This window comes from Musa acuminata, chromosome BXJ2-7 (assembly GCF_036884655.1).
Source record: "Musa acuminata AAA Group cultivar baxijiao chromosome BXJ2-7, Cavendish_Baxijiao_AAA, whole genome shotgun sequence".
Lineage (NCBI taxonomy): Eukaryota > Viridiplantae > Streptophyta > Magnoliopsida > Zingiberales > Musaceae > Musa > Musa acuminata.
In genome coordinates, this window is record NC_088344.1 from 36,390,981 (window position 1) to 36,406,103 (window position 15,123).

Below are 15,123 nucleotides of genomic sequence, written 5' to 3' on the forward strand. Positions count from 1 at the left end.
ATAACACCAGTCCCGCGCCCACACCACTTGAGGTAGCTAAGCCATCCACGTGCAGAATCCATGCTTCCACTGACTGCCCGGAATCCTCGTCTTCAATCTGAATGAGCTCCGAGATGAAGTCGGCTACCGACTGAGCTTTGATGGCAGTCCTCGGCACGTAATGTATGTCGAACTCTCCTAGCTCTACTGACCACTTGAGGAGCCATCCTACAACATCGAATTTAGATAAAACCTGCCTGAGTGGTTGGTCGGTGATTACCTCAATCGGGTGGGCTTGGAAGTAAGGGTGCAGCTTCTGGGCTACCAGCACAAGTGCCAGGGCCAGTCTCTCGATTGGGGAGTACCATTCATCAGGTCCGTTGAGGACGTGGCTGAGGTAGTAGACCGGCAGTTGCTCACCGGAGACTTCTTTGGTTAGGACGGAGCTGACCGCGTGCCGAGAGGCAGCCAGATAGATATTGAGCTTTTCCCCGAGAGAGATCGAAGCCAAGCGAGGGAGGTTGGCCAGGTGTTGTTTTACTTGTTCAAAAGCTTCTTCACACTGCTCTGTCCATTGGAAGTTCTTTGGGTTCCTTGGCACCCAGAAGAAGGGGAGGCAACGATCACCGGATCGGGAAAGGAATCGGGATAGGGCAGCGAGCCTCCCGTTCAGCCGCTGCAAGTCATTCATTGTTCGAGGTGTTTGCATACCAATGATCGCCTGGAGCTTCTCCAGGTTGACATCAATTCCTCTTTCATGGACGATGAATCCGAGGAACTTTCCTGAGCTGACACCGAAAATGCATTTGGCCGGGTTGAGTCGCGGACCATATTTTCGTAGTGTGGCGAACGTCTCAGCCAAGTCGGTCAGGTGGTCCGCCGCTGCACGGCTCTTCACGATCATGTCGTCAACGTAGACTTCCATGTTTCGTCCGATCTGTTGGGCGAACATCTTGTTCACGGCTCTCTGGTAGGTGGCACTCGCGTTTTTTAGTCCGAACGACATAACTTTATAGAAATATACTCCTAGATCAGTGACAAAGGCCGTATGCTCTTGGTCCTCGAGTGTCATTCTGATCTGGTTGTAGCCGGAGAAGGCGTCCATGAACGAGAGGCGGGGATGCCCGGCAGTTGCGTCGACCAGCTGGTCGATCCTCGGGAGGGGATAGCAGTCCTTTGGGCATGCACGATTAAGACTGGTGTAGTCAACACACATCTTCCAACTCCCATTAGATTTCTTCACCAGAACTACATTAGACAACCACCGCGGGTACTTGGCTTCCTCTATGAAGCCTGCTGCCAAGAGTCGCTCCACCTCTTCGCGGATAGCCAGTAGCCTGTCGGGAGCATGTTGCCGGGGCTTCTGCTTCACCGGTCGAGCGTCAGGTGAGATGTTCAGGTAGTATTGGGTAGTCTTCGGGTCGACGCCCGTCATGTCGGAGGGCAACCAGGCGAAGACGTCGGTGTTATCCTGAAGGAAGCCGACGAGCTGCTCCCGTTCTTGCTCAGGGAGTGCCGACCCGATCTTGATCGTCCGATCCGGGCAATCCTTCATTAATGGGACATCGCTAGTGGGCGCCATCGGCTCACGATGTGGATTCGGCTTCTTCATTTCCTTGGGGTCTCCCAGGGGCTGCTCAGTCCTCGCCCTTTTATGCAACAAGATTGCCGTCAAGTAACATTGCCTGGACTCATGGGGGCTTCCCCAAACTTCCCCAGCCCCATCATGGGTTGGGAATTTCACCGTTCGATGATAAGTGGAAACGACGGCCCTGAATTTGTTGAGGGTTGGGCAGCCGAGGATGGCGTTGTATGCGGTGGGGAGGTCTACCACTAGGAAGGTGGACATCACCATCTTCGATCTTGGTAGAGTCCCTATGGTAAGGGGCAAAGTGACTGCTCCTAGTGGCGAAATCGAATCGCCAGTGAAGCCAGTGAGCGCCGAGCGCATTGACGCCAGGGCTTCTCTAGCTAACCCAAGCTTCTGGAAGGCATCAAAGTAGAGCACGTCGGCCGAGCTCCCTGTGTCAATCATGATCCTTCTCACTTGTGTATTGGCGATCCTGGTCGATATTATGAGCACGTCGTCGTGCTCGGATCGCTCGAGCACCTCGATCGAAAAAGTAACTTCGGGCTCGGGCCCGTGTCTGGGAGCTTCGACGGTGGCGGCTCAGGCGTATGTCTTTCTTCCAGACATTGTATTCCCTCCGGATGCAGGGCCGCCTGTTATCACGTCGATGTGTCACTCGACTAGAGCCTCCCGGCATGGCGAAAGTTCCTTGTCCTACCGAAGATACCGGTTGAGGTGCCCTCTACGAATGAGCTCTTCGATCTGCCTCTTTAGTTCACGACACTCCTCGGTGTCATGCCCAGTCTGCCGGTGGAAGCGACAGTACTTCGATCGGTCTGCGAGCTCCCGCGGATTCCTCATCAGGCTGGGGTTTTTGAGCAACCCCTTCTCCTTTATCTGGAGAAATATCTCTGTTCGGGACGTGCCCAAGGAGGGCAACGAGGTTCTCAACGCCGGCGGGTCAGGTCGGTCCAGTCTTCGCCTCGGCGTGGCGGACTGTTGTCCCCGAGCTGGCTCCGGCCTGACCCTCTTATGCTCTTCCCGCCTCCCAGCCATCCAAGCCTCGGCCGCGATGAACTGGTTCGCCCGTTGAAGTATCTCAGGCACAGCGGCGGGGGGTTGCTCCACGAGGGACCAGAAGAACTTGGAAGGTCACAGGCTTACCATAAACGCCTGCATTAACAGAGAGGGACGAGCATCCGCTAACCCCCAGATTTGTGTTGCAAAACGATTCATAAAATGGTAGAGGGGCTCGTCCTCCCTCTAGTTGAGCCCGAGGAGTAATGCCACGGAAGGTTTCGATCGGGCGTAGGCCAAGAAGTTAAGTTCGAAGTCTTTGACGAGCTGGTCAAAGGAGGTGATCGTGCCGGTCTTCAGGCCGTTGTACCACATGCGGGTCGACCCTCGCAGGGTGGTGGGAAACGCCCTGCACATCAAAGCATCATAAGTTCCGTACAGCGCCATCTGCGCGTGGAAAGCGGCTACATGGTCCGTTGGGTCGGTGGAGCCATCATATGCATCCAAAGAGGGGAGTCGAAAATTCGGGGGGACCGTCTGATCCTATATCTTGGGTGCGAACGGGGATCCCTGGTGTGTGTCCTCCCTGAACTCTCCCCTTGACCTGCGCACCTCCTTCTGTACCTTGTTGAGCCACTGACTGATGAAGCACAACTGGGCTCGCAGAGAGTCCGTTGAATCTGAAGATAACGTCTCGGGTTCCGAGGGGCCTCTCGGGTTAGCCATCCCTCGATCCCCTAGTGGGGTCAGTCGAACCCGAGGTGAAGTGGGGGGCTCCCGAGGTGGTGTGCGGGCCTGGACGGGCGGCTCCTATTGCCGCAAGGGTTGGACCGCCGACGGATGCAGCGGGCGAGAAACGAGTGGGGTAATGGACTGCACCATACCGGTTAGAGTTCGCACTTGATGGGTGAGGTCCTAAAAGGCCTCGGATGACATGGGCGATGAGTCAGCAGGGGCACCGTCGGGTGGTGACAAGCCCGAGTTCGAGCGCAACACCTCGAGACTGTTCAACGTGTATCTCAACGACGAACTGCTGACAAATTACACACCGCCCTACGGGTCGGTGGGCCATTTGTTCAGCTCCCGCCCCCTGGATCCGGCGTCCGAGTACCACTGGGCCCTCAACTCCATGGGCCTGTCCACCCTGCCCCCCATCCTTAACGCCATCGAGGTTTTCACGGCGATGCATCTCACGCTGGCAGCCACCGCCTCCGGAGACGGTACGTTCTTCCCTTCTTGGATGAGAAATTGCGTTGCATGCACATATCTCGTAAGTGTTCCCTGTGGCGCATTGCACGAAAGGTGGTTGGTTGGGCTGCCTCGCCCCGCGACCCCTGAACACGCGTCGGGTCCGAGGGGCCCGCCCGAGCAGAGCTCGGGCGTCCTCGGCAGCCAGCTCAGCCGACAGGGGACTCCCGACATCGATCAGTAGACCAGGCCATACTGAATCATCAACCACGACGCATTTGTTCACTAACATGTATCATAAGATCCTCTGGCCAAGGATAGAATTTACCCTCTACTGCCTTCCAAATTTTAGGTCTACTCTTGGGTGCCTTTCAACTCGACCTTGCATGGAAGCCCAAGGACAACATGACTGTTTGCAGGACTAGAATAAGAGTTGGAGGCATGTGGCTGTCTTAGATATCCAACTCATCTCCACGTGTAACCCATATCTCCTGGCTTGACCAGTCTCCTCCATCCTCGGTGATCTTTTAACCCTCCGAGGAGAGGGTGTCGGCCGATCATTGCAGCTCCAACATATATAACCAGTGATGGTATCCTCAATGGACATGTGGATCCCAACAATGCACGTGGAAGGGCAAGAAATATGTACGTCTAGAATAAGTGTATTACAAGGAAAAGGATTGTTATTGGAGTAATTATGAAGGAAAAAATACTATGAAAATTAGGATTTGGATCTCATATTTTAGTAAGATGTGATGAATGTTTTGGGTGCTCATGGTGTCTTTAGTATGTCTTGAAAGCATGTTATATCAGGTTAAAAGAAAATAATTTTTTTTTATTTATAGGAGAAGTGTGTAAGAAAATTTATGCATAAGTGAGCATAATTTAAAAATCTTATAATTAATTTCACATAATAAAAATTTTAATATTCTTGATAAATATATGTGAAAAATGTCGAGCTATATTAATCTTTATGTGAAGTATATTATTTGATCATTCAACTTTGAGTTTTTTTTGTTTGGGGTTATTGACTCCCTCCACAACAAAATATATTGAATATTTATACTAATTATATTATTTTTAAAAATTATAATGAGATTTAGGTAGGAGGTCTTTTAAGATTTGAATTGAGATAACGTCAATTATAACTCAAATGAGTATTAGTTGATTTTTATATTTGTGTTATCTAATGTTAAAAAGTAGGTGAGTTGGCTTTTTCATCGTGCGCTAATTATATATTATTTTTTATAATTAGTTACATTTAATATCTTAGTTTTTATATTTTGAAAAGTTATATTGAGATCTCTATACTTACAAAAGTAAAATATTTAATCATTTTCTCTCTTAATTTTTAATTCTATAAAATTATCTTTTTAATCCTATATAAGAATTTTAATGTTTTACTTTAATAAGTATAGGAATTCTAATATAATTTTTGAAGACGAAACGAAATAATAAAAATAATTAATTACATAAGATAATATGTAATTGATCTTGATATTAATGATTAAACTAAGGTGGACCAATGTGCATACGACATTCAGAGTTCCGGATAGAGCTAGAACACATAGGTCAATGTCACCCCAACCAAGATGCACGATGTTTGATTGGACGAAGAAGAAGATATCCCCATCAAAATTGATAATTATGTCTAATAAAAGGTCAAACTAGTTCCATTACCTACTCCTATCTTTTACCTGCAAATAATGTATGATGATCTGTGAATGTCGTCTCCTTTTATAAGGAGGTTATTGCAAGTGACATTAACATACTCGCTCTCCGTGATATCATCATCTTCTGTTCATTAGTTTCCTGCCTTGCAGTCGCAATCACATCCGAATAAAGATGCGGCGTCTTCCCCTCCTGTCGCTGCTTGAAGACCGTGGCAGAAGGCAGCTACGACGAAGTCATTCTACTACTCGGTTATGATTTCAGACTCCCATGCATTGGACGCTACCATAAAACCATTGACTTTGACATCGGTGTCCTGTTACGCATGCGAGAGATCAGCAACCCCATTTCTTGCTACTTTACTCTGTAACAGCTGCAGCTCTTAAGCATCCAATGCTTCAATCGTTTCAGGTGGAACCCGCACGCTTTATGTACACGTGTATCATGCTTAGTGTCTCGGCTCTGCCGAAGCGTGTCCGCAGGAAGCTAGCAATCCAAAGAGCTGGTGAGGAAGGGCTTGGCCAAAGTCCACGATCAGGTCATCTACCAAACTCTTCTATAAAAGCAGGAGATGGCCGGCAATCTGATTTCGCGCATTGGGTGGTGTTGGCTCGTGGAGTATGGCCTTTTGGTTCTTCCTTCTTCTGGCGATCGCGTCTCTGAGCACAGTTCACGCACAGCTTCCTACTACTGACGGTGATCCAGCTTCTCCTGAAGCTTAATCTGATATTGATGTTGTTTCTTCCTATTTATTCTCAGTAGTTCTCTAGCAAATGATGGCATATACGTTTCCCGATGATTTTATCATGCATTTAGGCAGTAGCTGATCCTTGATTCATGTCAGTTTTGATGCCTCCCTCAAATCTCATATGATTCACGACACTTCCTTGAAAATGATTTCGGCAATCTCTTGGCAAATGTTCACTATCGATCACGGTGGTCAATCTTCATTCTATCATCATCTTTTGCAGGATACGTAAGTATCGACTGTGGCATCAGCAGCAACACAAATTACACCGACGAAACCACCAACATACCATACGTATCAGACGACGGGTTCATCGACACAGGGACGGACCACACCATCGCCTCCAACTACGTAGACTCCTCGCTCGAGAAACAACTACAGACTCTTCGAAGCTTTCCAAATGGATCTCGGAATTGCTACGCACTGACGGTTACGCCGGAGCAGAAGTACTTGGTGAGAGCCTCCTTCATGTACGGGAGCTACGACGGCCTGAACGGAGCGAGCCCCAGCAATCCCCTCCTCTTCGACCTTCACCTTGGCGTCAACCTTTGGACGACCGTCAACATCACCAAGGCATCCGATGTTCATCGGGCAGAGGCCATTTTTGTTGCTTCTGCTGATTCCGCATCAGTCTGCTTGGTAAAGACTGGCTCTGCAACTCCCTTCATATCTGCACTGGAGCTACGGCCGCTCAAGAACACCATCTATCCTTACGCCAATGCTACGCAAAATCTGGTCCTGTTCTTGCGAATTAACCTGGCACCGACCACGAATCACTTGTTGAGGTGAGCTGAAGCATCACAGCTGCTGATCACCAAAATATTTCTGTTTTCTTTCAAATTACTCGTAGAATTTGATTTGATTTGATTATATTTTTAAAATATTTTTTTTCTTCTATATTACAGTATTTTTTTTTATATTATAAAAAAAATACTATAACTTTGTAAAAATATTATAAGACCGAATTATAGGAAAATGAAAGAGAAAGAAAAGGGGAAGAGTATGTCTTTGGGTATTTATGATATTAGGTAAAAAAAATAAAAAGAGGAGTTTTTTTATAATATATTTGTTCTCCCAAATTTTGATATAACAAATTTATTTTTATTTAAATATTAAAATATTTCCACTAAAATTCATCCAAAAACTCAAGTTATCATGATTAAGTATTAATAATATTAACTAGTTTAAGTTAAAATATGTTATTATATATTAGAATCATAATGAGTTCATATAGTTATTGATGGTGTTTGGAGTTCCATCCATCATATATATATATATATATATATATATATATATATATATATATATATATATATATATATATATATATATATAAAATAAGATATTTTATTTTAAATAAAAATAATATTACGAGAAAGTGAGCTAACCGTACGATATACTTGTGATGTGGTGATGATCAACAGATATCCGTTCGACCGCTACGATCGCATCTGGCTGCCCTTCGTTGCTGCGGCCGGTTGGACCTCCATATCTACCAACCTCACTGTAAAGAACTACGCCAAGGATCAATTCGAGGCTCCGTCGGCTGTCATGCAAACGGCGGCAGTGCCCGTTAACGCCAGCATGTTGGAATTCTCCTGGGACTTTGTGGGCTCGGGCGCCCCCGTTAACGAGTTCTACGCCAACCTCCACTTCTCGGAGCTTCTCCCGAACACCTCGAGGGCGTTCGACGTTTACATCAATGACGATAAGTGGTTCGCTAACTATACCCCGCCCTACCTCATGTCCGGTGCCATATACAGCACCACCCCCCTGTATCCTAGTCTGCGGTATAATTGGGCTCTCAACTCCTCGGGCCTGTCCACGCTTCCTCCAATCCTCAACGCGCTCGAAGTCTACACGCCGATGTTTTTCAAGAACACGCCGACCGACTCTGACGACGGTACGTTAGGATGTTTCTTATTTCCTTTTTCTTGAGCTGCACATCATGATAATTATCATTTCCATGACATTATATATTGTCAGCACAAGTAGAGGGCAAATTCGCCAATAGAATTTCTTCGAACAAATGCTCGAGCAGGGTCGAAATATGATGTTGATTTACAAGTGGTAAACTGATCTTAAAATTTAATATTCCCTTTTCTGGTGTCGGTTTCAAGCTCCCGTGTCTTGTTAATCATCAGAGAATTCTCATCTTCTTGGTTCAAAACCTGTTTGATCTAAATTTGGCTTTCTTGAATAGGCTTCTGATTACTGACATCAACTGACCAGTTCATGAACCTTAAATTTGTCAGCCACTCACAGGTTGACTTTTCTAATGCTTATTAGTCGGGCTATCTCATTTTAGGCCTTTGGACCATATTTAATCTAACAGGAGAGCCATTAATCTTAGATTGTAAGAAAATTATGAATAATGGGAATTGCTCATAAAATGCCTTCGTACCATATTATAACATTACCTTTTTTGTCATACTCGCTGCAAGTTTAATTTTTGAGGATTCATGAGTGTTCTGAGATGATCTTACTAAAGCAGGACAGGGTTAACAAAACGGATGTCAGGTAGATGTAGATGATGAAAGAATACTTGATCCTACCATTCTATAAGATCATGTGGTTTAGTGAATAATCTTTTACAGAATCCTGTGTTTGAAATGGATGCATTGCAGAATACATAGAATAATATGTTTGTTTAGAGGCTATGATTATAATATGAAAAACAGAGTCTACTTAAAAGTACATCCTGAAGAAATAAAATTGTTACATACTGAAAACATTATGAGATATACATGCTTTGAGATATTTGAGACCTCGATGTTCATAATCATGTGAAAGTTTATTTCATGTTTTCTTGCACTAAATCTGCTATTCAAATTACACTTTAGTAATTATTTTATTGAACAAATGATATGTCACTACGCTTAGTGATTTTGGCTTGGTTTCTAATAATTTTGGAATCAGTTGATGCCATTATCAATATCAGGGTACAATATCAACTGAAGAGAAACTGGATGGGTGATCCATGTTCCCCAAAAGAATATGCTTGGGATGGCTTGAAGTGCAGCTATGATCTCAATTCACCAAGGATCACAGATGTGTGAGTATCCAGCGTAAAGATGAAGAGAATTGCAATGATGTGAAGATCATGTTTATAAGAAAATTCTTGAGCACTGTCTAAAAGACCAAAATGTTTTGCAGAAACCTGTCGGCAAGTGCATTGACTGGCCCTATTTCCTCTTCTTTTGCCAAGCTCACAGCAATCAAGTACCTGTAAGTGCTGGTAGCTTTGTTTATTCTTGATCTGCTATCTCATTTGGTTCTGGCATAAGAAAATTGGACTAGGAAGTTTTGAACCACTTAGAAATTCTATGTTAAGAAGTTAATTTACATTTTAATTTGGCTAAAATCTCATTGAAGTGTTTGATTAAAGAGGTGATTCCAGAATAATCTGTGTAAATGACATATTTGACCAAAGATACTACATAGGAATGCTATAAATTTGACACTTATGTGAATCTTTACTATAATCAACTTTTACTTTAGAGGAAAAAATTAGTTGTTGCATGACTGTGCATTTGTCATGACTTGTATTAAGTTGGCTAGTCTAAATCATGTGCCATATTAATTCGGCTAGTGTAATGGATCATTGATACTATGCGATGCATTATTTTCTCTTGGTCTCTATTTGAGGTGGAAATCAGTGATCACATACGTATGTGACTTTCCAAATCAGTAATGACTAATGTATGTGACTTTCCATGTCAGTGACTTGTCATATAACAACCTAACAGGACCCTTGCCAGATGTTCTGGGAAATTTGCCATCACTTCAAGTCCTGTAAGAATTGCTACTCTTTCTCATCAGATTTGCAATGACAAGGAAAATTGACCCTCTAACTTTTGGTTTCCTTCTACAGGAATTTGGCAGGCAACAATCTTTCTGGGCCAATTCCTGCTTCTCTACTAAAACGATCACAGCAAGGGTTGCTGATACTTAGGTCTGTTTCTTTTGTTATCCTACTTATGAAGTTATAGAGGCATCTGTCATAGAGTTCTTTTTTTTTTTTGGAGCAAAAAATGAGGTTTAATATAGAGTTTAAGGGTGGTGATGGTAATAACTGAATTTTTGTTCTTTTTGCTTTGGGTTTCACCTTGTTCTCTTTTTCCAATGCCACTGCACCTAAAACATGTCCTTCGGTCTAAAACTGCAATCTCTAGTAATAATGCAACAGTTTATTTCATTTAAACTTTAACTTTTTTGAAGAAGAAACATAGACTAATTACTAACCAATACTAACATCAAGTTAATAATTCTACTGTAGAACTGAAGGCAATCAAAATTTATGCGCCAGTGGAAATTCATGTGAGATAAAGACGGACACAGAATCAAAAAAGAAGAAGATTGCAACACCTATTATCGTGATTATTTGTCTAGTTCCTGTGGTGCTATTTCTTGTGGCTATATTTATCTTCTGTCGTATGAGAAAATCAAAAGGTAAGTGCTTGCTGCAGCAAATTATAACTGTCCATTCATGTCTTTGATGCATACTAGCTTAGATATTTGCAAGTATTAGCTACTTAATCACTCCCATACGACCTACAATTTATAATTATCATGTTTTATTTGAAAGGGTCAGCAAATATCTTGGTACAGCCAGAGAAGGAAAGATTGTCCAACTTAGTAAAGGGTCATCAAGATAATCCTTTGCAACTTGATAATCGACAGTTTACGTACACGGAGGTGTTGAGAATAACCAACAACTTTGAAAGAACTCTTGGCAAGGGTGGATTTGGCACTGTGTACCATGGATATTTGGAAGATGGTACTCAAGTCGCGGTCAAGACACGCTCTCAATCATCTTCGCAGGGAACCAAAGAGTTTCTAGCTGAGGTAACTATTTCAACCCTAACAGATTATAGATCTTAAATTTACAAGATGTCTTTCAGTTAACCGTAATATGTTTTTGAAGGGATTAGTTAGTTTAATTTGTAACTGGAGTATGGTCTGCAAACTCAAATATGCACTAGAATGTTAGTTAACTAGTGCACTTCTCCGATGGAAATATACTCTTCAATACAGGTGATGCTTTGTTTTGTAGCAGGCAGTGAATCTTGGTACTTTCTTGATAATTTATTCGTCATATTGTGTGATTTTCTAGAGCCCATTAATGCAAGGCAGGTTTTCAACATTGAGCATATTGCTTTTCCATTATTGAGGGTCAGCTTCTTTTAAGATCTGCATTTGACAATTCTGGTTTTGTTTGCAGGTGCAGCACCTGATAAGGATTCATCACAAAAGTCTAGTTTCTTTGGTTGGCTACTGCATGGATGGAGATCATCTGGCTCTCGTCTATGAGTACATGTCTCAAGGAACACTGCTGGATTATATTAGAGGTTATGAATCGTGCATCTCGTTGTTGAATTTGCATCCTGAAATTGGAATTTCGCACATTAGATTCCTGATGCTTCTATAAAGAATAGGATTTCTGTTTGGTTCATTTTCATAGCAGCTTTTGAGTGAAACATAAGCAAATTATAGTTTAGCATATCAACCTTATGCATCTTGCAGTTTGAGAAAAGGTAAATTGGCCATTTATTTCATTTTTTAGATCCATTTTTCTTTGAGGAAAAGTAAGATCATTTGATTTTACTATACTAGCCTGTGGTTATAGAAGGTTTCATCAACATGATGGCATGGACCGAGGGAAATGGTGACATTTTAATTATTTTCTTGTTTCAGTTTTCTTTGGTTACAGTTATAGAAAATCATCTGTAGAATTCTTATATGACAAATTGACACAAAATTTGTTCTTTGGCAGAAAGAGATGTTGCCTCCTCATACTTTGTAAGTCATAATAAAGCAACTTAAAAACTTATATCTTAAACTAAAAGGAAAATTCACATAAAGTGAAAGTTCTACTCAAGAAGAAATCCTGATGGTGATTATATGACATCCTATCCACTTTAGAACCTGATGAAACTATGTAAAAGACCTTGCTAAGCTAGTGCACCCTTGCTGCTTTCCACAATCAAATGCAGCAATTTTCACATTTGACGCACAGCAATTTCTTATGCCTTGATTACTAGAAAGGCATCACTATTGTCTTGAGCGTCAAACTGACAACTGTAACAGGAATTAAGCACTCTGTATTACATAATTTTCAGTAAACTTCCAGTGAACTGATGAAAGCGTTATTGTAATCGTCTTTTTCGACAGGTAAAACCCGCAATGCCAGTGCTTTTAGTTGGGGAAAACGTCTCCAGATCGCAATTGAAGCCGCACAAGGTTTGGTAGCAAATTAGCAACGCACAATATTAAGCTGTTTGTGTATCTCTTCATTTTACATTAGCAGTTTTCCATGACGTGCAGGTCTAGAATATTTGCACAAGGGATGCAAACCACCACTAATACATAGGGATGTGAAGACTGCAAATATCCTTTTGAGTGAACAGCTAGAGGCAAAGATTGCAGATTTTGGACTGTCCAAGGCTATCCAAAATGATGTTACTAATGTGCCCACGGCAGTGGTTGGCACACCCGGATACCTTGATCCAGAGTACGTAACAAACTGTTTCATTATTCTTTTTATTTTGGCCCATATAGATATATATGTCACTAAAATTTATCACTAAGAACAGGAAGAATGTTTCTCATCCGCATAGCTGAACTTATGTGATTATGAGTCCAAATTAGATTTTTGACTTCTGAGAGCATGCTATTTTGTGAAGAGGAATTAGTAAGAGATTTAACTTAACTTTATACCGCATCTTGCTATGGAAAAAATAAGATAAAGTAACCTCAGTCAGCTGACCTGATGCTTCTTAAAGCTAGACTTAAGGTGATGTGCTCTAAATAGAGGCAGTATACTTGTGTTACATAGAGCACAGATTGGTGTACCTCTGTCGACTTACCATACTGTCATGAATAAACTGCATTAAATTATCTTTCAATTATTGTTATCCCCGGTGCATAATCCTATTTGTTTTCTTAGTAAGAAGTATTTTTCTTCCGAAAAGACTTGGTGTAACATATATAGTGAACCATGACAGTGAGGCTAATTCTGATGTGCTTTGGTGCTTGTTCAGTTATTACATCTCCGGCCAACTCAGTGAGAAGAGTGACGTGTACGGATTTGGGGTGATCCTGTTGGAGCTCATCACAGCTGAGCCGCCAATTCTTATAGGCAGACAGAATGCTCATATAGTTCAACGGGTGCGCGAAAGGCTTGCCAACGGGAATATCGAGGATGTCGTTGATTCCAAGCTGCAGGGGGAGTACGACGTGAATTCGGTGTGGAAGGTTGCTGATATAGCATTTAGGTGCACGGCACAAGCCTCCCACCAGAGACCCACCATGACGGAAGTTGTAGCGGAGCTGAAGGAGAGCTTGGCACTGGAATGCCCTCGTGATACCATGGGCAATAGTAACATCTACGCAGAAACCAACGAGGCGAGCCAGAATACCGCTATAGAAATGGAACGATTTGTGGAGTTCTCTCCATCAGCAAGATAGAACCATGGGCTGTGTGGGATGATGTGTACTTCTACGTTCAATTGAGCTCTAATTTTGTCTTAGAGACTGATATGTACTATAATGTTGTGCTTTGATGAGTGTACGGTAAACACTAAGCTAAATAAGTTCTGGGTGAATTTTGGATGTGCGTGGTTCGAATTGTGCAGCGAGCAAATCTGAATCGTTCCCGAATCGAAAGAATCCGGTTCGATTTTAGTTTTTGATTTTGGAAATCCGGAACGTTGCTTCCGAAACCATGGTGAAGGCTACTGTGCCCTGTCGATACGCTGTGTTTTGTGTACAGTGCAGGTTGATCCTTGTGGATAATAATACTCTGTCCAAATCCAACTGCCACCAAAAACCCAAGTCAAAGGACTCCTGGGTCCGCCACAAAGATTTGCGCCCCACGCCGCCTCTCGGTCGGCTCGCCCGCCGTCGTCGCCCCGCGGCCATCTACTCTTCTACGCCGCCCCGTAAGCGTTCTGCCTTCGTCTTCTTCCTCCTATCTCTCTCTCTCTCTCTCTCCCTTCGGCTTCGCCCGCCTTTACTTCTCAAACATAAGAATACAATTCATAATCCTTCAGCTAGCCTGTAGGATTTGACATTCTCCTGGAGAGGCATTGGCTCATGCGTGGCATGCATGACTGATATTGACACAAATGGCTTAGGAAGAATCTGCAGGGCATGTTTCGTGCATTGTCCTACAACGACAGCCATCAGACCAGCGGATAACGGTAAGAGATATACTAAACGTCCGTTGACCTCCACCAAGTCAGAAGGTCATTTCGTAGAGGTCTCTTTCTTCTTCACTGGCTAGGATGTAACGATGCACGAATCTTAATGTCCGTCACGCTTCTTGAGAAGAAACCACGGGCCAGATTATGTCAACGCATCTGACTTTGTCGAGAACACCGTCATCTTACGATCTCAAATTCTCACCTATATTTCTTGCTAATCGAACACGTGTTGCATACGCTCGGTGGACTTCATTATTCACAGAAGAAATCTGGCATGACAAGTAATCTAATACATGTAGCTGGAAGCAGATGTTATTAATCATGCATCCACTTACCAAAAGAACGAAGTATATGTATGAAGTATAATATACCTTCGTTCCCTTAACGTGGTTTCCTTCTTCTTCTTCTTCGTGGGATGGAGGAGTTGACCCAGAACGAAGTATTAAGTACGAAGTCGTCTCCCTCTGCCAAAAGCTGACCGAGGGATCATCTCAGCTTGGGGACGAGAGGGATGGCTCTTTGGTTCTTTCTTCTGCTGGAGATAGCAGTACTCGTCACAGTTCATGGCCAGGACAGTCAAGGTGATCCATCTCTTTGTCTAAAGCTAATCATAAAGATGTTTGCATTGTCATTTTGAATCCTTAATTTATGGTTTCCTCGATATTGTTATGGTTATGATGCTATGCAGGCTGTGATCATATAATCGCTAGCTGTTAGTGTAAACAACCTTAAGCCGTAGCATC

General features: G+C 43.3%; 2 protein-coding genes across 2 annotated transcripts; one reads left to right on the forward strand and one right to left on the reverse strand.

Moving 5' to 3' along the window:
• Nucleotides 1-2,263: 2,263 nt before the first annotated feature.
• On the reverse strand, nt 2,264-3,013 carry LOC103974711 (uncharacterized). Its single transcript, XM_009389586.1, has 2 exons — nt 2,837-3,013; nt 2,264-2,692 (listed from the first exon to the last, which is right to left on the reverse strand). Exons 1-2 carry the CDS (start codon nt 3,011-3,013, stop codon nt 2,264-2,266), a joined length of 606 nt encoding a protein of 201 aa, XP_009387861.1.
• A 2,602-nt stretch (nt 3,014-5,615) lies between these two features.
• Nucleotides 5,616-13,787, forward strand: LOC103974710 (putative leucine-rich repeat receptor-like protein kinase At2g19210). The gene is made up of 13 exons (XM_065118652.1): nt 5,616-6,121; nt 6,397-6,958; nt 7,598-8,076; nt 9,093-9,228; nt 9,330-9,401; nt 9,897-9,968; nt 10,048-10,128; nt 10,453-10,625; nt 10,762-11,021; nt 11,398-11,524; nt 12,348-12,416; nt 12,501-12,687; nt 13,217-13,787. Exons 1-13 carry the CDS (start codon nt 6,046-6,048, stop codon nt 13,641-13,643), a joined length of 2,721 nt encoding a protein of 906 aa, XP_064974724.1. The 5' UTR covers nt 5,616-6,045; the 3' UTR covers nt 13,644-13,787.
• The last annotated feature ends 1,336 nt before the right edge of the window (nt 13,788-15,123 follow it).

What these genes read in the sequence shown, in the direction of transcription:
- LOC103974711 (XM_009389586.1), bottom strand. Translation starts at nt 3,013, where the DNA reads ATGGCGCTGTACGGAACTTATGATGCTTTGATGTGCAGGGCGTTTCCC. An exon ending in CCCGATCGAAACCTTCCGTG is followed by an intron (nt 2,693 to 2,836) that starts GCATTACTCCTC and finishes TGACCTTCCAAG; the next exon opens with TTCTTCTGGTCCCTCGTGGA.
- LOC103974710 (XM_065118652.1), top strand. Translation starts at nt 6,046, where the DNA reads ATGGCCTTTTGGTTCTTCCTTCTTCTGGCGATCGCGTCTCTGAGCACA. An exon ending in TCGTATGAGAAAATCAAAAG is followed by an intron (nt 10,626 to 10,761) that starts GTAAGTGCTTGC and finishes TTTATTTGAAAG; the next exon opens with GGTCAGCAAATATCTTGGTA. An exon ending in ACTGCTGGATTATATTAGAG is followed by an intron (nt 11,525 to 12,347) that starts GTTATGAATCGT and finishes CTTTTTCGACAG; the next exon opens with GTAAAACCCGCAATGCCAGT.